This window comes from Anomaloglossus baeobatrachus, chromosome 6, assembly GCF_048569485.1.
Source record: "Anomaloglossus baeobatrachus isolate aAnoBae1 chromosome 6, aAnoBae1.hap1, whole genome shotgun sequence".
NCBI classification, from domain to species: domain Eukaryota; kingdom Metazoa; phylum Chordata; class Amphibia; order Anura; family Aromobatidae; genus Anomaloglossus; species Anomaloglossus baeobatrachus.
In genome coordinates, this window is record NC_134358.1 from 226,632,014 (window position 1) to 226,659,259 (window position 27,246).

The following is a 27,246-nucleotide window of genomic DNA, read 5'->3' on the forward strand; positions in this document are numbered from 1 at the left end:
GCGCACTCCCCATCGTGCTCCATCCCCTATGCTGCGCACCCCCCATCGTGCTCCATCTCCCATGCTGCGCACTCCCAAACATGCTCCATCCGCCATGCTGCGCACTGCCAAACGTGCTCCATCCGCCATGCTACGCACTCCCAAAACGTGCTCCATCCGCCATGCTGCGCACTCCCAAAACGTGCTCCATCCGCCATGCTGCGCACTCCCAAAACGTGCTCCATCCGCCATGCTGCGCACTCCCAAACGTGCTCCATCCGCCATGCTGCGCACTCCCAAACGTGCTCCATCCGCCATGCTGCGCACTCCCAAACGTGCTCCATCCGCCATGCTGCGCACTCCCAAACGTGCTCCATCCGCCATGCTGCGCACTCCCAAACGTGCTCCATCCGCCATGCTGCGCACTCCCAAACGTGCTCCATCCGCCATGCTGCGCACTCCCAAACGTGCTCCATCCCCCATGCTGCGCACTCCCAAACGTGCTCCATCCCCCATGCTGCGCACTCCCAAACGTGCTCCATCCCCCATGCTGCGCACTCCCAAACGTGCTCCATCCCCCATGCTGCGCACTCCCAAACGTGCTCCATCCCCCATGCTGCACCAGCATCAGCCTCTCTCCTCCCAGCCTACCCCAGCCTCAGCCTCCTCCAGCCTCAGCCTCCTCCAGCCTCAGCCTCCCCCAACCTCAGCCTCCCCCAACCTCAGCCTCCCCCAACCTCAGCCTCCCCCAGCCTCAGCCTCCCCCAGCCTCAGCCTCCCCCAGCCTCAGCCTCCCCCAGCATCAGCCTCTCTCCTCCCAGCATCAGCCTCTCTACCCGGAGCATCAGCCTCTCTCATCCCAGCATCAGCCTCTGTCCCCAGCATCAGCCTCTCTGTCCCCAGCATCAGCCTCTCTGTCCCCAGCATCAGCCTCTCTGAACCCAGCATCAGCCTCTCTGAACCCAGCATCAGCCTCTCTCATCCCAGCATCAGCCTCTCTCCTCCCAGCCTACCCCAGCCTCAGCCACCCCCAGCATCAGCCTCTCTCCTCCCAGCATCAGCCTCTCTCAGCCCAGCATCAGCCTCTTTCCTCCCAGCCTCAGCCTCCCCCAGCCTCAGCCTCCCCCAGCCTCAGCCTCTCTCCTCCCAGCATCAGCCTCTCTCCTCCCAGCATCAGCCTCTCTCCTCCCAGCATCAGCCTCTCTCCTCCCAGCATCAGCCTCTCTCCTCCCAGCATCAGCCTCTCTCCTCCCAGCATCAGCCTCTCTCCTCCCAGCATCAGCCTCTCTCCTCCCAGCATCAGCCTCTCTCTTCCCAGCATCAGCCTCTCTCTTCCCAGCATCAGCCTCTCTCTTCCCAGCATCAGCCTCTCTCTTCCCAGCATCAGCCTCTCTCTTCCCAGCATCAGCCTCTCTCTTCCCAGCATCAGCCTCTCTCCTCCCAGCCTACCCCAGCCTCAGCCTCCCCCAGCATCAGCCTCTCTCCTCCCAGCCTACCCCAGCCTCAGCCTCCCCCAGCCTCAGCCTCTCTTCTCTCAGCCTCCCCATCCCAGCCTTCCCCAGGATCAGCCTCTCTCCTCCCAGCCTCCTCCAGCACGCCGTGCTCCTCTGCCGACACTCTCAGATCCGATCGCACACACACACACCCGATCGCATACACTCACACACACCCGATCGCATACACTCACGCACACACACATTGACGATATTGCACATACGCGCTCATACTCAACATCCGGAGATACCACATGCTTCTGGCCATGTGATCCTCCGGCAGGTCCTGGAAGCTCACAGCACAGTATCGCCGCCAAGAAACAAGCGATATCCCAGGATGTTGTGAGTATGTGGATGCGATGTGATGTGTGTGTGTTGTTATGTGTGTGTTGTTATGTGTGTGTTGTTATGTGTGTGTTGTTATGTGTGTGCTGTTATGTGTGTGCTGTTATGTGTGTGCTGTTATGTGTGTGTATGTTCCGCTGCTGCAGGACCTTGATGCGCTGGTAACTATGCTACCATGGTTACCAGCGTATCTCGTCCCCCGCTCGCACGGGAGCCCACACCAGCCAGCCCCAGCAATGCGAGGGTATGTGTCGGCTGGTTTGGCGGCGTACGCTGATGTGGGCTCCCAGGGGTACAGTACTCACCTGGTAGTCGTGGCTCCGTGACTGTGTCGGTTCGGGGAATGCGTGGGGGGGCGGGGCCAGAGCTAGCGTGCATTGCGTGAGGGGGGCGGGGCGTGGCAGAGTTGCCAATGTCTGCAGGGTGCCGGGGCGAGAGGCCAATCTGGGGGGGGGGGCCTGGGCAAGCGGCCGGCCAATCCGTGTGGGGGCGCAGCCAGCGGCGATCGGCCAATCCGTGCGGAGGGGCGGGGCCATGGCGAGCCCAGCGGCCAATCAGCTTTGTGTCACCGTAAGGACACAATTTTGAAGACAGACAGACAGAATAAGGCAAATTATATATATATATATATATATATATATATATATATATATATACACACACACACACACACATACATATATATACATATATTACACAATATTAAAATGACAATATATTATATATATATATATATATATATATATATATATATATATATATATATATACTTTGTCATTTTAATATTGTGTAATAAGAGCTACCTACACAGTGTAGACCCTCTGATACAATAGATGCACTTTATCACTTTTTAGGTTTTGTGGCTTCAATACCCTTTTGACTAGACACAGTTTGTTTTAATCCCTTCATCCCCAGGTGATTTCCAAGAGCATAACATTTTTTATTGTTTCATCAATATAACAATATATGAGGGCTTGTTTTTCTGCGGGACGAGTTGTACTTTTGAAAGACACCATTCATTCTGCCCCATATTGTACTGGAAAACGGGGAGAAAAAAACAAAAACTCAAGTGCGGTGAAATTTCAAAACAAGATTAAAAATTCCACAATGTATTATTATTTAATTATTATTAATAATAATAATAATAATAATAATAATAATAATACATATTTACCATATTCACTTTATAGTAAAACTAACCTGGCAATAAGATTCCCTATGTCAGTACAAGTATGTAGATACCAAATAGTTAAATACTTATAGTTTTCTCTTATTTATAAGCGGTGAAAAGAAAAACAAAATTTCAGAAATTTGTCAAAATTCAAAATAAAAACAATTTCACTTTTGTCGCCATTTTCCAAGCCCCATAACATTGTAATTTTTTGGGATCTGGGGCTGTGTGATGGGTTATTTTTTGTGCCCTGAGCTAACATTTTTACAAATACCATTTTGGTGTAGATGCAATGTTATGATCGTCTTTTATTGCAATGTTGAGGCGACAAAAATAAAAAAAAAAAAAAAAGGCATAATAATGGAGTTTTGATTTTTTTTCTAGTTATGCTGCTTTCGAGCAGATTAATTTTATATTTTGACAAATCACAGATTTCTCAAAGCGTCGATATCGAATGTATGTCTTTTTAATGGCTTTATTTTTAAAGGGGCAAAGCGGAGCGATTTTAGCTTTTTTTTTACTTTTACTTTCTACAGTACTTAATAGTTTACTTAGGGGATCGCTTGTGCTATACAGAGCAATGCATTAAAGTAATTCCTGGACCGTCTCTACTAACTAAAAGGCAACCAATATTTTACAGTTGGTGGGAAAATAAAATAAAAAATCTTGCAATGCTTACCAGTAAACATTTCAAAATAATTTCCATTTTAGGTGAGATTTTCCAGAAGCCTGGTGTAGCTGAATGATTTTTCGCTTTATTACTGCATACCGTATTTTTCGGACCATAAGACGCACTTTATTCCCTTCAAATGTTGGGGGAAAGTGGGGGGTGCGTCTTATGGTCTGACTATAAGGCTGCGGGGAATGAGGGTGCCGCGGTGCAGCGTGTCATCAGCGGCACGAGCAGGCTGTAACAGCCTGCCGTGACCACGTGGGCCCGCTCATTACATATGCACGCCCATCCTCCCGCCCATCATCTCTCAGCGAAACCGGCGCTGACAGGTGGGCGGGGTGATGGGCGGGGGGGGGGGGGGTGCGTACATAATTAGCAGCCGGCCGTGATCACCCCTGGCAACTACAGCCTGGAGTGATCATGTGCGGCTGTATTCACTGCCCCTCGTGCATCATTATCAGCGCGGGGTGCAGTGAATCAGTGTACTCACCCGTCACCGTGTGTGGAGCCGCCCCCCTGCAGCATCGCGTCTTCCTGTCTGTGCCGGCGGTCAGCTGATCTGGACACTAGCGGCGCGCACCGCGATAACGTCATCACTGTGCGCGCCGCTAGTATCCACCAGAATCGATCAGCTTACCGCCGGCACAGACAGGAAGACGCGATGCTGCAGACACCGGTGACGGCTCCACACAGCGGCGCTGCAGCTGAGACAGAGATCGGTGCTTCAGGGAGTGAGGAAGGGTAAGTATAAACGTTTATTTTTTTTTTCCTGTGCCACAGGATACACGCCATTTACCAGGATGGGGGCATTTCATGAGCAGGATGGATGGGGGCATTTCATGAGCAGGATGGATGGGGGCATTTCATGAGCAGGATGGATGGGGGCATTTCATGAGCAGGATGGATGGGGGCATTTCATGAGCAGGATGGATGGGGGCATTTCATGAGCAGGATGGATGGGGGCATTTCATGAGCAGGATGGATGGGGGCATTTCATGAGCAGGATGGATGGGGGCATATCATGAGCAGGATGGATGGGGGCATATCATGAGCAGGATGGATGGGGGCATATCATGAGCAGGATGGATGGGGGCATATCATGAGCAGGATGGATGGGGGCATATCATGAGCAGGATGGATGGGGGCATATCATGAGCAGGATGGATGGGGGCATATCATGAGCAGGATGGATGGGGGCATTTCATGAGCAGGATGGGATGGGGGCATTTCATGAGCAGGATGGGATGGGGGCATTTCATGAGCAGGATGGATGGGGGCATATCATGAGCAGGATGGATGGGGGTATATCATGAGCAGGATGGATGGGGGCATATCATAAGCAGGATGGATGGGGGCAGATCATGAGCAGGATGGATGGGGGCATATCATGAGCAGGATGGATGGGGGCATATCATGAGCAGGATGGATGGAAGGTATATTATTAGCAGGATGGATGGGGGGTATATTATTAGCAGGATGGGGGGTATATGAGCAGGATCATATACAAGGCAGGAGGATCCTTATCAGAATGGGGTACCTTAGTAGAGAATTTGGGGACATTACCCCCATAACAGTGTCAGCAGCAGATCCTCGCCCCATAACAGTGTGTCATGACCATATTTTTTGGTTAAAATTTTATTTTCCTATTTTCCTCCTCTAAAACCAGGGTGCGTCTTATGGTCAGGTGCGTCTTATAGTCCGAAAAATACGGTAGGTTTAAAAAGGACTTCAGGTTATGGCATGTTGACCCCAATGATCTCTAACACCCTAGTTCTTGCTGAAAGACCTGTGTCAGTTATACAGAGTAAATGAAATGGAGTAGGTTTTACTCCCTAAAACCGTAAAATTGATATTAGCTTATTGTATTCTCCTTTTTATTTTTGTTAACAAATTTGTATTTACTTCCTTTACGCTAACAATTAAGTATCAAATACATAAACCACAGAAACCCACTTGCTCACACATTATTGCAATGGGATTGTTGATGCAGCCATTCACAATCTGTGCTCCTTTTCCAACGGTGACGCCCTTAAATGATTTGTCATCCCAAACTCTACCACCAATTCGGTCTCTTGCTTCAAGTATCATCACCTGAAATAAAAAAGTAAAAATATAGAATTATTTTAATAATGCTTGAAACCTACATGCATATAAGCAGTAAGTTTCTTAAAGGGGTTGTCCAGTCTAAAATGTTAAGTATGCAGTCACTGTATGTGACTGCAGACTTATGAATCCACCCAACGCACACATTGTGCTTGGCGAGGATTTGCTGGTTTCTGAGCCGGGAACGGCTGTCACGTGAACGCAATGGTGCGATTTGCATGTTCCCGACTAGAAAACGTGGCCTCATTTACTACAAGACCATACCCACTGCATGGCCACGCGTTCTAGTAGGATGCATCCCCTCTATACACTTGTATTGAGTAAGGCCGCGCCCACTAGTCTGGTTCTGGCCAGGAACATGCATATCGAAAATTTAAAGATCCAGAGGCAGTTGTAATTACTTATGACACCTTTCATGCATGCTTTATTATTTCAGCGTCATTACTGCATTGTTAGTAGCTAGTCTATTATATCATCTATTTAGTCTATTGAGCCTTCAGTAGTCTATCATCTTAGGGTGATCAATCAAAAAACATCAACTCAGCTCCGATGACATATTCCTAATTACAGTTGCATCACCTACTTTTGAAAATCCTCTCTGTGTGAGAATACAGTTTTAAGATTTATCATACTGACATTTTAATAAGTTTTTATTTATTTTTTTTCCTTCAGATATGCCTAGGTCTTGCATTAACAAAGCGGAGAAGACACTTTTGCATCGCAAAGGTGAAGCTTGATGACCATAATAAGGAAAACCTGTATTTTGCCTGCAGAATAGCCAAGACAAGAGTTGGGCTCCACACATGCTGCAATAAATGTGCATCATATCTTATCCAGTAGTTGCATGGAAAGAAGTAATCTATGCCTTTTGCAGTCCAAATGATCACACTACCAACTGCTATTTCTGCATGGTGCCCCCTATTAGGAAAGGAGTTTCAATGAAGAGGTGGACTGTACAGTATCAAAATATTCCATATGCAATACACCCAGTACCACATACAGAACAATTGCTAGTTCCAAAAGAATCAAAAACATTTTCAGATGAGTCAATTGAGGAAGAAGAAGGCGCTTGGTGTTATGATTAGAGATGAGCAGACCCGTAGATGTTTGGGTTCACTTCAAATAAATTTTTAGTTTGGAACTCAGACTTGACCTGAACTTGATCCTGGAGTCCGAAATCCATTGGAAGTCAACATTCACCAGCCATAATACCAAGCACGTTTTTGCGAGAGAGGGCAGGGTTACACTACATCCGAAAACGTTGTTTTTTTACCCCCAGTGCGAGCTGTTCAGAGACTGCAAGCGGCTGGCTCTAGGCCAAGGTCCGACCGTACCCAAACACCCCATGCTCGATCGAGTGGTCAGCATACGTACAGCACCCGAATTCCAAACTCTGACAGTCTTTTTTGAAAGTCTGTTTGGTACTAACCCAAACTTTGCCTTTCCGGTTCGCTCATGTAATGACCCTGACTTTAAACTGAACTTAATCTTGGTAGAGATTTGGATTTGCCCAGGAAGTAAGTCTGAGCTTTTTAGGTCCAAGGCTACACCAGTAGAATCTCCTAATGCTCAATGTTCAGATATCCTCCTTTTATAAATTTGTTTTATTAAACAACTATAAAAAACAAGTACCTATTATATGTAATTCGGATATAATGTAATATTACAGTATATCTCAGTACTATTAAAAAAAAGTGGAATGTCCCTTTAACTGAAGTACATTTATTTAACAACTAAAGAAACCTTGGATTCCAAAAAAAAAAAAAGACGTAAAAAGTAATTACATGTAATGTTAGCAAAATAAGCCCCTTACCTGAAGGCCAAAATTGTGCAGCTGTCGCGCGGCAGCTAATCCTGCCGGTCCTGCTCCAACAATAATCACAGATTTCTATCATGGAAATAAAAAGTACAGGCGTTACAACTGTGTAAAGAAGAAGCGCAAAAGTCTCGAAATCTAGATATATCACTTACACTGTGGTATTCCTTTGGAAGGAGATATTGACCAGGTGAAACAGACAAAACCCCAGTATTAACCAGTCCTTTCCTGGTTATAAAGTAGAGAATCCTTTCCATCTCCTGCACACAGCGGATGCGAACTAATCCCCTCACCATTATATGGTGAGCACAAGTCTGCAGTGTCAGCACCTCCTAGGAATCCAGAGCAAGAAAACAGGGAGAAACAATTATGTAGAATGTACTATTAATTAAATTAAACCAAGAGTGTGACAATGCAGTGCCCTGAAATATCAATGTGAATATCAGAATATTCTGAAACACCTCTTTTCCCCATTCACTTTTAGGCTGTGTGTGCACGTTGAGTATTTGCACAAAACCATAGTCAGCTCACCCCTCTTCACTCCCGGACTTCAACCGATGCAGGGAACGCCCTGGCCCGGGCGGAAAACAGCTTCAAAAAAGGCAGATATCCAGCATCCAGGAGAGTAGTAGATTAAAACTTGCTTTTATTAGACAAGTAAAAACAAAATGTGTTCCAGTAAGCACAGAGGCACAGATATTATGCGTATGAACCAACGCGTTTCGACCAGAGAGTCTTATTCATGGCATGTGTTTCACCCCAAAACCGATCCCATATAAAGAGGTGCACATTGTACGTCATTGGCAAGACTGAGTGCTTAATTAAAGTTAAAACAGGTGCAAGTCCCAGTGCAATATAGACATATGGGACAGGAGTAAAAACATGTGTGGAAAACCGCAATCTGAAAAGCAACATATATAGAAGGATTTTTGTGTACTCACCGTAAAATCTCTTTCTCTGAGTCTTCATTGGGGGACACAGGACCATGGGTTATGCTACTGTCACTAGGAGGCTGACACTAAGTAGACATGAAAAGTTAGCTCCTCCCTAGCAGTATACACCCCGAGCCGGAGGCGGGCTCAGATCAGTTTGTGCAGAAGCAGTAGGAGGAGTACCCGAATCACCATACATAAAACAAAGTTATAACTAAATTAATGCAGCCGTGCGAACAGGTGGTCTATGAACCTAAGACCCTGAAAATGGCAGGCAAATGCAATGAAAAACAACAACAACCAAGCAGGGTGGGTGCTGTGTCCCCCAATGAAGACTCAGAGAAAGAGATTTTACGGTGAGTACACAAAAATCCTTCTTTCTCTATCGTTTCATTGGGGGACACAGGACCATGGGACGTCCAAAAGCAGTCCCTGGGTGGGAATATCGAAGCACCGCCGCAGGGAGAATAAACAACGACCTCCCCCGGCGGGCATACATTACGACTGAATGTTGTCACCCTATTACAGGTGTGCAACTGCCGCCTGCAAAACCTTTCTCCCAAAAGCCGCATCTGCCGATGCTTGAGTGTGAACTTGGTAGAATCTGGTAAAGGTGTGCAGACTAGACCAGGTGGCGGCCTTGCAGACCTGATCGGCCGACGCCTGATGCCTAATCGCCCAAGAGGCTCCCACCGCTCGGGTAGAGTGAGCCCTTACCCCCCGAGGCGGAGACTTGTCCCGAATCCGATAGGCCTCAGATATGGCGGAACGGATCCATCTGGCAATTGTGGCCTTGGATGCCGCCTCACCCCTCTTGGGGCCCGAAGGAAGAACAAACAGACCATCCGACTTACGGAACGGCGCGGTCCTGGAGATGTAGATCCTAAGGGCGCGCACTAGGTCCAGGGTGTGCAGGGACCTCTCCAAGCTGTGGGAAGGTCCAGGACAAAAGGACGGAAGGACAATTTCTTCGTTTAGATGAAACGAGGAGACCACCTTCGGAAGGAAGGAGGGATCTGGCCGGAGAACCACTTTATCCTGGTGAAAAACCAGAAAGGGTGCACGACAAGAAAGAGCTGCCAGTTCTGACGTCCTTCGAATAGAAGTGACGGCAACGAGGAACACTACCTTCCAAGATAGGTGAGAAAGGGAAGAATCTCGCAGAGGCTCGAAGGGAGGACCCTGAAGGGACCCTAGGACTAGATTAAGGTCCCATGGTTCTAGAGGGCGACGATAAGGCGGGGCTAGGTGGGCAACTCCTTGGATGAAGGTCTTAACCTGCGGGCGAGAGGCTAGTGGCTTCTGAAAAAGAATTGTCAAAGCCGAAACCTGGCCTTTTAGTGTGGCTAGCGAGAGACCCGCATCTAGGCCGGACTGTAAGAATGCCAATAGCGAAGGAAGAGAGAAGGCGAGGGGAGAAGAAACTTTGTTCTCTTCGCACCACCTGAAGAAGACTTTCCACGTGCGGTAATAAATCTTTGAAGAAGAAGGTTTCCTGGCCTTAATCATTGTTTGTATCACTCTTGGAGCGAAACCAGCCTGAGCTAGAACCCAGGATTCAATGGCCAGGCCGTCAAACTTAGAACCCTTGAATTCTGATGGAAAAGGGGTCCCTGCTGAAGAAGATCGTGACGGTCTGGAAGACGCCAAGGGGTGTCTGCGAGGAGCTGAGTGAGTTCTGCGAACCATGCTCGCCTGGGCCAGTCCGGAGCCACCAGGATTACTGGTATTCCTTCCGCCTTGATCTTCTTGAGGACCCTCGGGATTAGAGGAAGTGGAGGGAAGATGTACGGGAGACTGAACTGGCCCCATGGCAGGGTGAGTGCGTCGACTCCTAACGCCAAGCTGTCGCGGCACCGTGCTACGAATTGCGGTACCTGACGGTTGAACCTGGAGGCCATTAGGTCTACATCTGGCACGCCCCATCTGCCGCAGATCTGGTTGAAGACTTCCTGATTGAGAGACCATTCGCCGGACGCGAGGCCTTCCCTGCTGAGGAAGTCCGCCGCCCAATTGTCCACGCCCGGGATGTGGACCGCTGAGATCAGAGAGTGATGACGCTCTGCCCAATGCAAAATCTTCCTGACTTCTCGCATCGCCCCGGCACTTCTTGTGCCTCCTTGGTGGTTGATGTACGCCACCGCCGTCGCATTGTCCGACTGGATCCTGATCGGGCAACCCTGAACTAGGTGCCGAAACTGCTGCAAGGCTAGCCGAATGGCCCTTATCTCCAGAATGTTGATCGGGAGAGAGCTCTCCCGCGGTGACCAACGGCCCTGAGCTGTGTGATGGCGGAACACGGCTCCCCAGCCCTGGAGACTGGCATCGGTGGTCACTATTTTCCAGTGGAGCGGGAGGAATGACCTTCCTGATGTGAGATTGCGTTGATTGCTCCACCAGCTGAGTGAGTGGCGGGTCTCTGGCGAAAGAAGGATCCTGCGGTCCAGGGAAAAGGGAGATCTGTCCCATTCCTTCAGCAAGGCTAGTTGGAGGGGCCGGAGGTGGAACTGCGCAAAGGGAACGGCTTCCATTGCCGCTACCATACGCCCCAGGACTCGCATGCCGAACCTGATGGAAACTTGGCGCTGGCGCTGGAGAACGCGGATGCCTTGTTGCAGAGAGGAAATCTTTTCCTGTGTGAGGAAAACCCGACCTTGGGTGGTATCGAATACCATGCCTAAAAAGGTGATCCGCCGGCCCGGGGTCAGAAAGGACTTCTTTCGGTTGATCAGCCACCCTAACCGGGAGAGGGTGTCGATCGTGACCTGAACCCCCAGACGACAATCCTTGAACGACGAGCCTTTGATGAGCATATCGTCCAAGTACGGGATGACCATGACACCCCTGGAATGGAGGACGGACATGGCCGCCGCCATGATTTTCGTGAAGACCCTGGGAGCGGATGCGAGGCCGAAAGGAAGAGCCGTGAACTGGAAGTGATCCTCCGCTATCGCGAAGCGGAGGAACTGTTGGTGAGAGGTGGCTATAGGTATGTGAAGATAGGCGTCCCGAATATCCAGCGATGCCAGGAACTCGCCGATCTCCATGGACGCGATCACGGAGCGGAGTGACTCCATCCGAAACGGCCGCGACCTCACCGACCTGTTTAGCAGCTTTAGGTCGAGGACGGGGCGGGCGGACCCATCTTTCTTGGGGACCACGAAAATGTTGGAATAGAACCCTCTGAAACGTTCTGCGGGGGGAACTGGCACCACGACCCCGGCTTGGAGGAGGGAGTCTATGGCGTGAAAAAACGCACGCGCTCGTGCGGGAGCTTCGGGAGGACGGGAAAGGAAAAACCGATTCGGCGGCCTTGAGTCGAATTCGATTTTGTAGCCAGATGTGATGATCTCCCTGACCCAGGCATCCGCGGTCAGGGGGATCCACACATGCTGGAAGCGCAACAGACGTCCTCCCACTAGTCCGGCGCTGGAGCGCGCCGACCGCGAGTCACTTGGAGGAACTTCGGTGGTAACCGGAAGAGGATCTCGTGGGCTGGCGGGGGCGTGAACGCCAGGCGGGATTGGTCTTGAATGACGGGGTCTTCCTGTCTCTCGGAGGAGAGCGGCTTTTCCGCGGCTGGGGATTGGAGTTGAAGCTGCGAAAGGGGCGAAAACGAGCGGCGGGGCGCCGATTTAGGATGCGCTTGGGGCGCAATTGGGGGAGAGATGTACTCTTTCCCCCCGTTGCATCGGAGATCAACTTGTCCAGTCTCTCTCCAAAAAGACGTTCCCCTAGGAAAGGCAGAGAAGTCAGCGACTTCTTAGAGGCCGCGTCCGCGTTCCAGGAACGGAGCCAGAGTGCTCGGCGGATGGCCACGTTGTTGCTGGCGGCCTGGGCCGCGCAATTGGCAGATGCTAGGGCTGCGTTGAGCAGATACTCACCCGCGAGGGTAATCTGCGAGGAGATGAGGACCAGATCTGGATTGGCAGAAACTGCTCGGAGTCCGCCGCGTAGCGTGTCTGCCCAGGACATCAGTGCCTTCGCGACCCAAACCGAGGCAAAGGCTGGTGAGAGGGAAGTGCCCGCCGCCTCGAAGGCGGAACGGGCCAACCTGTCAATAGTACGGTCCGTGGGATCTCTGAGGGACGTACCGTCAGTGAGTGGAAGGACTGTGTGAGAGGATAGGCGGGAGATTGGGGGGTCGACCACAGGAGAGCCCGCCCAGTCCTTTTTAAGATCCTCTGGAAAAGGATAGTGTAGATTAATGTACCTGCTGCTGGTAAATACCTTGTCTGGCTGCTGCCTGTGGGTGCGCAGCAAGTCGGCAAATTCCGGATGTCCGCTGAAAGTGCTCTGTGGCCGCCTCAATCGCTTAAACGAGACTTGGGTGCTCTGAGAGGAGACAGGGTCCACTTGTACCTTTAGGGTCTGGTTCACTGCCTCCACCAGGCTATTCACCATACGCCGAATATCAGCCGCCTGCTCAGCGTCCAGCACGGGTGCTGCATCGTCTTCATCATCGGAGCAGTCAGAATGTTCCCGGGAGGAATGATGGGACGGCCCTGGTGGTGAAGGTGAAACCTGCGAAGAGTCTGAAGAAGATACCTTACGGGTACGCTTCTGCGCAGCCGAGGAGGTCCCTGCAACGGGGCTTACTTGCTCCGGCGGCGGTAGCGTCGGGTCTGCAGGCGTCTGGGTAAGCGACGGCAGCAGGCGCAGTGCTTGCGCGATGGTCCGAGAAGCCTCAGAGAGGGACTCTACGGACTGGGACAGTGACGCTAGCCATGCGGGGGAGGGCGGGACGCAGGGGCCTGTAGCATCTGGCGCTGCGGTCTCAGAAGCGTCGGCCGAGGGGTCCTGCAGGTGCTGCGCGTTATCAGAACAGACGGAGCATAGTGGCTCGTCCTGGCCTTGGGAAAACTTGGTTTTGCAGGAGGAGCATGCAAAGAATAAGGCAAAGGGGGCCTGCTTGGGACGGGTGGACTTAGTATTAGGCATGGTGAAAGGATAACTCTCCCTGGTGCTGCTAGGAAGGAGACAGGAGAGGGTTAACTCGTCCCTAATTAAGGGAAAAACGCTGTCTAGTGAGGGCTACTCCTGAGGAGCAGAGCTTACCCCGGTCCTGTGTGCCGCCCACCAGCCCAGCAGAGGGATCCTGGAGGAAGGAGCTACCAGAGATGCGGTGCAATATGGAAACGCCGGCGCTGCAGCTTCAGAGAAACAGCAATATGGCGCGGGGACGCTGGAGCAGGCTGGGGGAGGAGCGCCGAATCGGCGCGAAGAAAACGAAAGTAACCGCCCCCACTCTCAGCCAGGGGGCTGCAGGGTGGGGGGAAGCTGGGCCAGACAAGCGGCGGTCACAGCGCTGCGGCGGGGGGCGTGGCTAAGGTGCAAGCGCGGCTAGGCCGAGACCGGGGACTAAAGTTAGGAGCCGGCCGAGGAGGAGGGCAGGGAGCAGGGAACGATCCTACCTGACTCGGCGGCGGAGGTCCAGCAATGAAAGCGGTGCAGGCAGGGCACCCAGCCCCTGCCTGTGAACAGTGCCCTCGCCCTGGGAGACGGCAGACTCCGGGAGAGAGCGTGTAAAAGGCAGGGAAGTGGACGTCATGATGGGGGAAGGAGCCCCCAGCAGCAGAGAGCAGCGGTGAGGGCCCATCAAAACACAGCGCGCTGCCATAATCCATCCCTGCTGAATGCCCCTGTAGGCCCATTGGGGTGATACCTCCGGGCGAATCAGGGGTGCCCACGACAAACCTGCCCACACGAACACCCCCGGGAGTGGTACCAGCGGGGGCGAACGGGGGAGAGGGCCCAAGATCTCAAACCCCTGCGACCCTGGGGAGTGGTACCGACAGGGCTGCGAAGTAAGAGTGACGAAAATACCTGCATAGAGAAAAAGGCAGGTATGAGAGCGCTGAGCGGCGCCGAAATAGTAGAAAAAACGCAAAAAAGCAATTGGCTGAGGGGGGCCGAGACGGCCCACATCAGCCTCCTACGACACTAAGCTAAAAACTGATCTGAGCCCGCCTCCGGCTCGGGGTGTATACTGCTAGGGAGGAGCTAACTTTTCATGTCTACTTAGTGTCAGCCTCCTAGTGACAGCAGCATAACCCATGGTCCTGTGTCCCCCAATGAAACGATAGAGAAATATAGACATGTGAAAGTAAAAATAAAATACAGATCAAGATTATAATTTACAGAGGATTGGATTGAAGGAATAAAGATGGATATGTATATATACATATGTATACATGATTAGAAAAAGTTGTAATGAAGCACAATGGAAAAAGAATCATTTGGACATATTATAGGAATAAATCCTGTCGGATGTTCAGACTGTGCGGTATTCCAGCACCAGGTCCGAGAATCCTGACGGATTCTTCTATTTGTAGATTTGTACTGAAAATTACCTCATTTCATTGATTCAGTGACTTTGCCGATGTCAGTGATATAATTTACAAAGAGTTAGATTAAAGGCATAAAGATGGGTGTACTTATATGCGTGTATATACTTGATTAGGGAAAATATAATAAAATATAGGGGGGAAAAAGAAATCATTTATGCATGTGTATAATTGATTAGAAAAAGTGTAGTGAAGCATAATGGAGAAAAATCATTTGGGCATATTGTAGGAATGAATCCTGTCGGATATTCAGACTGTGCGATATTCCTGCACCAAGTCCAAGAACCCTGTCGGATTCTTCTATTTGTAATTTTGCTCTTAAAGTTACCTCATCTCATTGATTTGGTGACTTTGTCGATGTCAGTAATATAGTTTACAAAGAAAAATTAGAAGCATAAGAGAGGGTATACTTATAAGCGTGTATATGCTTGATTAAGGAAAGTCGTGATGAAATATAGAGGGGAAGGAATCATTTAGCACGTTATGGGAATGAATTCTGCCGGACATTCAGACTGTGCGATATTCCAGCGTCAAGTCCGAAAACTATGACAGATTCTACTATTTGTAAGTTTGCTCCCATGATTTCCATCTCTCATTAAGTTAGTGATTTTGCCGATACCAAATTAATGTATATGGGTTCAAGAGTATATTATGGGTATTCACGAGATGCTGTGAATCAACTGGGATATTAAGGACACTGACATTCCAGGCATCAGGCAAAAGCCACCTAAAACTAATTAATGATAAGCTCGTAGTATATCCTGTTTAATGAATCTCACATAAGGTGAGTTCCATTAGGTGAATCATAGACTATAGGTTGCACTCAAATAAGATTATGGACGTTATGTCTAAAATCCATGTTGGTGAAAAAATGTTAGTTTAAACATATTTACACCCTGTGCCGTGTTTATAACCGCAACGGAAAAATCATTTACAGGACAGCAAATTTTTGTTGTTTGTCCATGTATTCAATTATACTGGGAGATAAATATTTGCAAAGCTCCTGCCATGTTCAGCAGAAAGATTAATTTCATATTATACTGATAAATTAAGAGAATTGTTACGCCCTCCCCTCATGAAAAAGTGCAGTATATTTTTATATAATTGTTTTGAAAATATCATGACATTGAGAAAAATGGATAATACTGGAAGTGATCTTGTAAAAACTGTTTGTTATGAATTTTGTTTTCATTATTTTTTGATTTTTGATTAATTATTTAGGAGTATTGTAAAATCAAATCCTGCCGGATGTTCAGACCATGCGGTATCCTGGTACCAAGTCTGAAAATCCAGAAGGATTCTCTATTTAAGAGTTTTCTCCTATGATCGCCACCTCTTGCTGGTTTGATTACATTCATGGGTATCGAAAAAGTTAAGGAATCCAAACATCTGTTATGGGTGTTCACAAAATGCCGCGAGACGGCTGAAATATTGGATGCATTGACATTCAGGGTATCAGACAAGTGCCGCCTGATTCTTATTTTTAGCGGACTCCCAGTACAGCCTGTATATTGAATCCTACATGAGGTACATTCAATAAGATAGATCACGAATGATGAATTGCAATTGATATAGTTTTCAATATTATAAGTGGAACTTGTGTGAGTAGAAGTAATTGTTTTACTGATCCTAGCATATTTACACGCTGTGCAATAATTATGACCACAGCGAAAAAATCCCTTGCAGGAAAGCCAATTCTTGTTATTTATCTTTGTATCAGTAATCATGCTTGGAGATAACATATTGGCAAGACTCATCGCACGTTTAGCAAGGAAATTGATTTCATATTGTTCTAATATGTTAAAAAGATTTTTGTCTTGGTGAAGTAGCGGAATGTGTTTTTTAATAATTTTAACAATGTCATGATATTGAGGAGAATAGACAGTACTGAAGGTGATTTTATTAGAGCTGTCCATTCTATGTTTGTTTTTATTGTTTTTTAATAAATCAACTCTGTCAATATTGTGGACAATTTTGCAGGCTCTTTCCAAGCTCCATTTGGGATATCCCCGGTTCTTTAATTTATTGACAGTTTTAATACATTCCTGTGGAAAGAAATCAGAGGAAGAACAATTCCTTTTGATCCTGATTAATTCCCCCACAGGAATGTTTTTTATTATGTGGGCCGGATGACAGGAGCTGGCCAATAATAATGAGTTGCAATCTGTGTCCTTGCTATAAGGTATAGCGTCTATATGGTTCTGATTCCCCACCAGTGTGACATCTAGATAATTGATTTTTTCAGAGTTGGTATGATATGTGAATTTTAAATTAAAAGGATTATTGTTAATGTACTCGATGAACTTAGGGATAGCCTGTGAGTCTCCCTTCCAAATTAACAGTAGATCGTCTATGTATCTGGTGTAAAAAGTAATGTAATCAAAAAATGGATTATTAAGTAAATCAAAAATGTAGACCTCTTCAAAAACCGCCACTACAATGTTTGCTAAAGAGGGGGAAAATTTCCCCCCCATACTAACACCACATTGCTGTAAATAAAATTCCTTGTTAAAAGAAAAATAATTATGTGTTAGAAGAAAATTAACTGCTGTTACTATGTAGTCTTGAATATTAAGTGGATACGAACTGTGTTTGGAAAGGAAAGACTCCAGGCACTCCAATGCTACATGGTGGGGAATAGAAGGATACAGACTCACTATGTCACAGGTAATCCAAGTATAATTAGGCTGCCAAACATGGGAATCAAGATTATATAGAAGGGCTTTAGTGTCTCTCAGAAATCCGGGGAGGTCTTTAACAAGGGGCTGTAAAAAGTGATCAACCCAGGATCCCAATTTTTCCCCCAATGATCCTATGCCCGAAATTATAGGCCTGAAGGGGGGGGGGGGGGGAACCCCCTTGTGGATTTTGGGTAAAGCATGATAAATAGGGATCACTGGGAAGTCCACTTTTAGATAGTCAAATATTTTCTGTGAAAAAATACCCCTGGTAAGCCCATCCTCCAACAATCTATCAATCTTATTTTTAAATAGGAGGGTTGGATCTCCTTTGAGGTGAATGTAGGTATTAGTATCCTGCAAAATTTCATTGTTGAGTTTGATATACAATGGTAAATCCAAAACGACAATCCCCCCCACCCCCCCTTATCAGCTTCTCTGAAGACAAGGTCATTGTTGTCTCTCAGAGATTCTAGGGCAATTTTTTCAGCTGATGTCATATTGTAGGTAGTTGTTTTACGGGCTTGATCCAAATGAATTAGATCATGCTCAATCCTTTCTTGAAATATGTCCAATATTGGGGGACGAGATTGTAGAGGGTAAAAATAGGGGTTAGACGTCTTGAAAGATGTTTCCGGTAATTGATCTGATGTCCTGGATTCTGACTGTAATTTTCTCAGATCCGTAAGATGAACAAGTTCATGAAAACTAGGTATTATATTGTTCTCTCTGGTATCCATATCTTGATGGAGATTAGTGTTGTGATTGGACTCCGGATCGAAGTGACATTTGAGTGTTAAGTTCCTGGCAAATTTATTGATGTCAAGGAGTGTAGAAAAGATGTCAAATTTCTTAGTAGGACAAAATTTCAAGCCTTTGGATAGAACAGATAATTGATCGCAAGAGAGGATCTGTGCGGATAAATTCCATACAGGATATATCAGTATCTCTTCTTTTTCTTTCGGCGATCTGGATATCTGTTTCCTCCTATGTTTTCTGCCTCCTCTTCGTTGAAGTTTTTTGACATTTTTTTGGAGTTATTGCTGGAGTTGAATGTCCTGCGATTTGTTTCGGGCTCAGCTGAGGAGTCCGAAGAGTCATCCACAGAATAATTAGTGGAGATAGATGTGGTGCTAATGTCTCCAAAGCTGACCCTCCTGGTGCGGTTGGTATATGGAGGTTTATTGTGATATTTAAAATTACCACGAGTAAGATGAGAAGAGAGACGCCACGTGTAAACTTTGTTGAGTTTGTAGTCTTGAATGTCTCTTTCAAATTTTTTCTTTTTTCTGTCAGCAATTATATTTTCCAAATCATTTAGTTGTTTATTTAAATTGGTTTGCATACTGATAAAGTCTCTGTGATTATTAAAAGACTCCAAAGATTTTTCTGTTTCTAGTATGCGACTTTTGATATTGTCCAATTCTGATGCTTCATGTTTAATAATAAGTTCCATCAATTTAATAGAACAATTTGATAGAATAGAGTTCCAATTAGACATAAAATCCTCTGAGTGTGTAGAGAAAGTGGGATTTTTTAAAAGTCTTAGACCGCGTGGTATCATGTTTTTATCCAAATAAGACTGTAATGAAGTAGAATCCCACCATAACTTGGTCTCTTTGATTTTGAATTTCTCTAATGATCTGTATAATTGTGCGATGTCTTCATTTGCTTGTGCCTGTGCATTTACCTCCACAGGTTCAAGTGAAACCTGGGAAGACTGGACATTAAATATAGCGTTGAATCTATTTCTCCTATTAGTTGGGAGATCCATAGGAGTGGAGTAAGGATCACAAAGTTATTGTGATAATTTTAGTAATTTAGTGCTGAGGGAGGGCACGACAAATAAAGCCAACTGGATAAGCACAAAACCATAGTCAGCTCACCCCTCTTCACTCCCGGACTTCAACCGATGCAGGGAACGCCCTGGCCCGGGCGGAAAACAGCTTCAAAAAAGGCAGATATCCAGCATCCAGGAGAGTAGTAGATTAAAACTTGCTTTTATTAGACAAGTAAAAACAAAATGTGGTCCAGTAAGCACAGAGGCACAGATATTATGCGTATAAACCAACGCTTATAAGTATACCCTCTCTTATGCTTCTAATTTTTCTTTGTAAACTATATTACTGACATTGACAAAGTCACCAAATCAATGAGATGAGGTAACTTTAAGAGCAAAATTACAAATAGAAGAATCCGACAGGGTTCTTGGACTTGGTGCAGGAATATCGCACAGTCTGAATATCCGACAGGATTCATTCCTACAATATGCCCAAATGATTTTTCTCCATTATGCTTCACTACACTTTTTCTAATCAATTATACACATGCATAAATGATTTCTTTTTCCCCCCTATATTTTATTATATTTTCCCTAATCAAGTATATACACGCATATAAGTACACCCATCTTTATGCCTTTAATCTAACTCTTTGTAAATTATATCACTGACATCGGCAAAGTCACTGAATCAATGAAATGAGGTAATTTTCAGTACAAATCTACAAATAGAAGAATCCGTCAGGATTCTCGGACCTGGTGCTGGAATACCGCACAGTCTGAACATCCGACAGGATTTATTCCTATAATATGTCCAAATGATTCTTTTTCCATTGTGCTTCATTACAACTTTTTCTAATCATGTATACATATGTATATATACATATCCATCTTTATTCCTTCAATCCAATCCTCTGTAAATTATAATCTTGATCTGTATTTTATTTTTACTTTCACATGTCTATATATATATGTTGCTTTTCAGATTGCGGTTTTCCACACATATGTTTTTACTCCTGTCCCATATGTCTATATTGCACTGGGACTTGCACCTGTTTTAACTTTAATTAAGCACTCAGTCTTGCCAATGACGTACAATGTGCACCTCTTTATATGGGATCGGTTTTGGGGTGAAACACATGCCATGAATAAGACGCTCTGGTCGAAACGCGTTGGTTTATACGCATAATATCTGTGCCTCTGTGCTTACTGGACCACATTTTGTTTTTACTTGTCTAATAAAAGCAAGTTTTAATCTACTACTCTCCTGGATGCTGGATATCTGCCTTTTTTTAAATCACGTTGAGTATTTGGTGCAGAAATTTCCAGCATCAAATCTGCCGCTTCTGGTAGAAAAACGCTCCAAAAACGCAGTGTTTTTCTTAGTGAAGGCAATGGGTGGAAATGTTAAAAAACGCAGGCAAATACGCACCAAGAAATGACATAATGCAGATTATTTTCTGCACCAAATCTGAAAGGAAAAAATAAGCAAAAACGTGTGCACAGCACTTCAGCATTCTCACTGATTTTGATGACGCAAAGATAGGCATGCAGATTTGGGACAAATATGCACCAAATCTGCATTAAAAACACACTGTGCGCCCGAGTCGTCCCTGCTCTTTAACTGTAAGGTAAAAGACAATAGTGAAATAGTAGCACTTGAAATGCAGTTACACATTTAGTGAATTATAGCTATCTTGGGTTGGTTTAGTGTCATAAGGCATTTTAGGTGTTTCCTGCATGAAGTGGTCAAGCAAATAAGTAGGCACGAAGCATGGAAAACAATACAAAACAGAAGAAGAAGAATCCAAAGGGTAAATGTGTAACAACAATAACAATCTAAGTGAAAATAGTGGCAGTGATCACCTTTTGGGGTTGTATCAAATGAGCACAACTCAAGTGTTTGCTGTAAAATTGATAAACACGAAGCAGCCACTGCCCTTAGCTGTCGCCTTGTGTGCGAAATGGACCAATGGGCTACAATCCAAAAGAATAAAATGTTTGTGGAATGATGTCCAAAAAAAAAAAAAAAAAGACTTTGCTGTCCATCTTTTGTTGAGTGCATCTGTAAAGATGCACTCAAGATGCAGCATGTCAATTTTTTTTTGCGTTTTACCGCGTTTTTGAGCCCTCCAGCCAATAAATTTCACTTACAAAACGCATTGGGCAAAACGCGGTAAAAACGCATGCGTTTTTGACTAGTTTTTGCCGCGGGTGCGGTTTTTTTTTTTTTTTAAGAAAATGAGATGCACTCTCAAGATGCACATAAAACGCACATAAAAGATGCCCTGTGTGAACATGGCCCTCAATCACCTAATTAAGATGATAGCATTCACCATATGCCAGGATCTGACAGTGCCTTTTTTGCAAATCATTCCACAAACACTTATTCTTCTGACTGAAAAATTACATCTTACATGTAGACAATTAGGTTTTTTTTTGTTTTTTTTTAAATGTTAAATTTAACAAGGGGTTATCCACAAAGGACAGCACCTGTCCATGTGTCCTATTAGGGTGACATAATAGTACTCGCTTTAAACCGGGAAAGCATCTTCAAAGTTTCACTCTGGAAGACTTGATAAAACCATATAATCACACAGAGCCAAATTCTTACACTAAATTTCTCTTAGGGGTACTTCTCACATAGCGAGATCGCTGCTGAGTCACAGGTTTTGTGATGTACCAGTGACCTCATCAGCGATCGCGCTGTGTGTGACACCAAGCAGCGACCTGGCCTATGATGTGAAATCGCTGATCATTATACACAGTTCTGGTTCATTTTTTGGTTGTTGGTCTCCCGCTGTACACTGGTAACCAGGGTAAAATATCAAGTAAAGCGCTTTGCTTAGTAGGTAATACAGCAATCCCAATTGATAGGTATAGTTAAGAGCATTAAAATAAATCCTTTATTAATTTTTCTAAAAGAGGAATCCACTCCCTCAAAAAAATTCTCAATTCACAAAGCCTTCACCATGTGTAATCCGTGCGTGCCCGTTTCATGCCGCTTTTAGAATATCATGGTGGAAGCCACTAGTTCAAAAACAACTGAATAAACCAACATAATAAACAAACACAATATGTTTATGCCAGATATGGATTTTTGGTCCAATTTGATAGAAAAAACGAAGGCATAAAAACTAAATAAACCTAACAAAAATTCACCATGTTCTTATAATGGTACTGACAACGGTCAGATATCGCATTATTGGTACATGTTAGGCATATAGCCAAATTGATTCAAAGACAGTGAACACACTAGTTCAAAAAACTAAATAAAATTTATTTAGTTTTTTGAACTAGTGTGTTCACTGTCTTTGAATCAATTTGGCTATATGCCTAACATGTACCAATAATGCGATATCTGACCGTTGTCAGTACCATTATAAGAACATGGTGAATTTTTGTTAGGTTTATTTAGTTTTTATGCCTTCGTTTTTTCTATCAAATTGGACCAAAAATCCATATCTGGCATAAACATATTGTGTTTGTTTATTATGTTGGTTTATTCAGTTGTTTTTGAACTAGTGGCTTCCACCATGATATTCTAAAAGCGGCATGAAACGGGCACGCACGGATTACACATGGTGAAGGCTTTGTGAATTGAGAATTTTTTTGAGGGAGTGGATTCCTCTTTTAGAAAAATTAATAAAGGATTTATTTTAATGCTCTTAACTACGCTTTGCTTAGTAACCCGATGTGTACCCTAGCTACGTATACAGGGAGCTAGCGCTGGCAGCCTGTAAGCGGTGTACACTGGTAACCAGGGTAAATATCGGGTAACCAAGCAAAGCGCTTTGCTTAGTTAGCCGATATTTACCCTGGTTACAAGCGCAGCATCATTACACGAGTTGCTGGTGGCTGGTCACTGGGAAGACCTGACTGTTTGACAGCTCACTAGCGACCCTGTAGAGACGCACCAACGATCCTGACCAGGTTGTATCGTGGTCGGAATCGCTGGTACATCGTTTAGGGAGACGGTACCCTTACAGTCTTTCAACTTATCAGAAGCTTGCCCATAGATAAGCTGATGATCAGTAAATAAAATTGGGATAAAATGATGCAAAACACACTGCATCCAAAACTCTGCTATTCCTGATTGTGGGAAAGTACAATAACCCTTTACACCTCAGAATTCATCCAGCTGCTTCTGTCATCAGTTACCAGGAAACACTAGTGACCCAGTGCAATTCGAAGCCATGCATATTCATACCATCACACCGCCTCCATGTTTTACAGAGGATGTGGTGTGGTGTGGTGTGGTGTGGATCATGAGCCGTTCCAAGCCTTCTCCATACTTTCTGCTTCCTATCATTCATTTACAAATTGATCTTAGTTTCATCTGTCCAAAGATTAGACTTTCAGATCTGGGCTGGCTTCTCTTGATTTTTTTACGCTAATTTTAATTTTTGGTCCTTTATTTTTATGGCCGATTAATGGTTTACACCTCATGGTCAACCCTCTGTGTTTGCTTTCATGAGGTCTTCTCTTCATGGTATTAATAATGGAAAGGATTCTGTGATCATCCATCACTGTTGTCTTATGTGGACATCCAGGCCTTTTTGCATTCTCAAGCTCACCAGAATGCCCCCTTTTTTTATTTGCAGAATGTAGCAAACTGTTGATTTGGCTACTCATAACATTTCCGCTATCTGTCCAATGGCATGCCTAATTTTTATTCCGCCTAATAATGGTCTGTTTCTTTTCCACTGAGCACTCCTTTGAACTCATGTTGTGGGTTCACAGCAACAGCTTCCAAATGCAAATACCACAACTAGAATCAGCTCCAGACATTTTACCTGCTTAATTGATAATGGATTAACAAGGGAATAGCCCATGCAGCCCATTAAAGAGCTTTTAAGATAATTGTCTAATTACTCTTAGGCCCTTGAAAAAGAGACAACATATTGCAATTTCTAAACCCTTAGGCTATGTGCCCACAAGGGAAAGTGTCCTGCGGTTATATCCGCAGGACATTCCGCAAGAGCTCCCAGAAAACCGCAGCACAACTTTGTCTGTTTCAATGCTGCGGTTTATTTGCGGAATGTCCTGTGGATATCCTGCGGGCATTCTGCATTGAGGATACAGTGCCATGGCTTCAGCACTGCATCCTCAATGCAGAACAAGTGCTGCAGTGATCAGGGGAGTTCATACTTACCTCCATCACGCAGCACTTCTCTCCGGCGTCTGTCAGCGTCTCTACACTGTGCAGGAGAAGGTGGGCGGGCCTGAACTAGCTCTGGCTGTCACATGACCGGAGCTCTTGCAGGCCCCGCCCACCTCCTCCTTCCTGCTCATGGATCCACTGTGCACCGAGGGAAAGTGACCGGCTGTCTGCTATCAAGGCATGTAAGTATGGGACCATCCGCAGGTAAAGCCGCAGGAATAATTGACATGCACTTCTGTGCGGCTGCGGGATATCCGCAACATATTCAGTCGCACATTCCGAAACGTGGACACAGACACTCCACATGTCCCATAGGATAACATGGGGAGTATCTGTACTTGCTAAAACCTGTGGATTTATCTGGAAAATCCAGATAAAGCCGCAGGTTTTCCGAGGCAAAATCCGCAGAAGCAAGTTCCCGTAGGCACATGGCCTTACTCCAATTAGGATGTAAATACTCTCAAATTAAAGCAGAGTATCTGCACTTTAAGCCTATATTAATTATATAAAACTGTATCAATATATCTTTTGGTAAACAGCTAAAATGCCAAAACTGCCCAAATATTCCTTAACATAACAGTATCTGCATGAACAGAATACACTACTGTTCATATAATTGTAAGAAGGGAATTTTGTTTACTTACCGTAAATTCCTTTTCTTCTAGCTCTAATTGGGAGACCCAGACAATTGGGTGTATAGGCTATGCCTCCGGAGGCCGCACAAAGTACTACACTTAAAAGTGTTAAGCCCCTCCCCTTCTGCCTATACACCCCCCCGTGCTCCCACGGGCTCCTCAGTTTTGGTGCAAAAGCAAGAAGGAGGAAAAAGAAATATCAACGGGTTTAAAGTAACTTCAATCCGAAGGAATATCGGAGAACTAAAACCATTCAACATGAACAACATGTGTACACAAAAAAACAGGGGCGGGTGCTGGGTCTCCCAATTAGAGCTAGAAGAAAAGGAATTTACGGTAAGTAAACAAAATTCCCTTCTTCTTTTTCGCTCTATTGGGAGACCCAGACAATTGGGACGTCCAAAAGCAGTCCCTGGGTGGGTAAAATAATACCTTGTAAGAGAGCCGTAAAACGGCCCTTTCCTACAGGTGGGCAACCGCCGCCTGAAGGACTCGTCTACCTAGGCTGGCATCCGCCGCAGCATAGGTATGCACCCGATAGTGCTTCGTGAAAGTGTGCAGGCTCGACCAGGTAGCCGCCTGACACACCTGTTGAGCCGTAGCCTGGTGCCTCAAAGCCCAGGACGCTCCCACGGCTCTGGTAGAATGGGCCTTCAGCCCTGAGGGAACCGGAAGCCCAGCCGAACGGTAAGCTTCGATAATTGGCTCCTTGATCCACCGAGCCAGGGTTGATTTGGAAGCCTGTGAACCTTTACGCTGGCCAGCGACAAGGACAAAGAGTGCATCCGAGCGGCGCAGGGGCGCCGTACGAGAAATGTAGCGTCTGAGTGCTCTCACCAGATCTAACAAGTGCAAATCCTTTTCACATTGGTGAACTGGATGAGGATAAAAAGAAGGTAAGGAAATATCCTGATTGAGATGAAAGGGGGATACCACCTTAGGAAGAAATTCCGGAACCGGACGTAGAACCACCTTGTCCTGGTGAAACACCAGAAAAGGGGCTTTGCACGACAACGCTGCTAGCTCAGACACTCTCCGAAGAGAAGTGACTGCTACTAGAAAAACCACTTTCTGCGAAAGTCGTGAGAGGGAGATATCTCTCATTGGCTCGAAAGGTGGTTTCTGAAGAACCATCAGCACCCTGTTTAGATCCCAGGGTTCTAACGGCCGCTTGTAAGGTGGAACGATGTGACAAACTCCCTGCAGGAACGTGCGTACCTGTGGAAGTCTAGCTAGGCGCTTCTGGAAAAACACAGAGAGCGCCGAAACTTGTCCCTTAAGGGAGCTGAGCGACAAACCCTTTTCCAGTCCAGATTGAAGGAAGGACAGAAAAGTAGGTAATGCAAATGGCCAGGGAGAAAAACCCTGAGCAGAGCACCATGACAGAAAAATTTTCCACGTCCTGTGATAGATCTTGGCGGACGTTGGTTTTCTAGCCTGTCTCATAGTGGCAATGACCTCTTGAGATAACCATGAAGACGCTAGGATCCAGGACTCAATGGCCACACAGTCAGGTTGAGGGCCGCAGAATTCAGATGGAAAAACGGCCCTTGAGATAGCAAGTCTGGTCGGTCTGGTAGTGCCCACGGTTGGCCGACCGTGAGATGCCACAGATCCGGGTACCACGACCGCCTCAGCCAGTCTGGAGCGACGAGGATGACGCGGCGGCAGTCGGCCCTGATCTTGCGTAACACTCTGGGCAACAGTGCCAGCGGGGGAAACACATAAGGGAGCTGAAACTGCGACCAATCCTGAACTAAGGCGTCTGCCGCCAGAGCTCTGGGATCTTGAGACCGTGCCATGAACATTGGTACCTTGTTGTTGTGCCGGGACGCCATGAGGTCGACGTCCGGCACCCCCCAGCGGCAACAGATCTCCTGAAACACGTCCGGGTGAAGGGACCATTCCCCTGCGTCCATGCCCTGGCGACTGAGATAATCTGCTTCCCAGTTTTCTACGCCTGGGATGTGAACTGCGGATATGGTGGAGGCCGTGGCTTCCACCCACATCAAAATCCGCCGGACTTCCTGGAAGGCTTGTCGACTGCGTGTGCCGCCTTGGTGGTTGATGTATGCCACCGCTGTGGAATTGTCCGACTGAATTCGGATCTGCTTGCCTTCCAGCCACTGC

At 46.2% G+C, this 27,246-nt stretch overlaps 1 protein-coding gene across 1 annotated transcript in view; it reads right to left on the minus strand.

The window, feature by feature from the left end:
• Positions 1-27,246, minus strand: part of KDM1B (lysine demethylase 1B) — a 118,221-nt gene that overhangs the window by 52,368 nt on the left and 38,607 nt on the right. Inside the window, exons 9-11 of the mRNA XM_075314705.1 lie at positions 7,736-7,912; positions 7,578-7,652; positions 5,615-5,752 (exon numbers count right to left, since the gene is read on the minus strand). Coding sequence (XP_075170820.1) covers positions 5,615-5,752; positions 7,578-7,652; positions 7,736-7,912 — 390 coding nt within the window. The remainder of the gene's footprint in view (positions 1-5,614; positions 5,753-7,577; positions 7,653-7,735; positions 7,913-27,246) is intronic.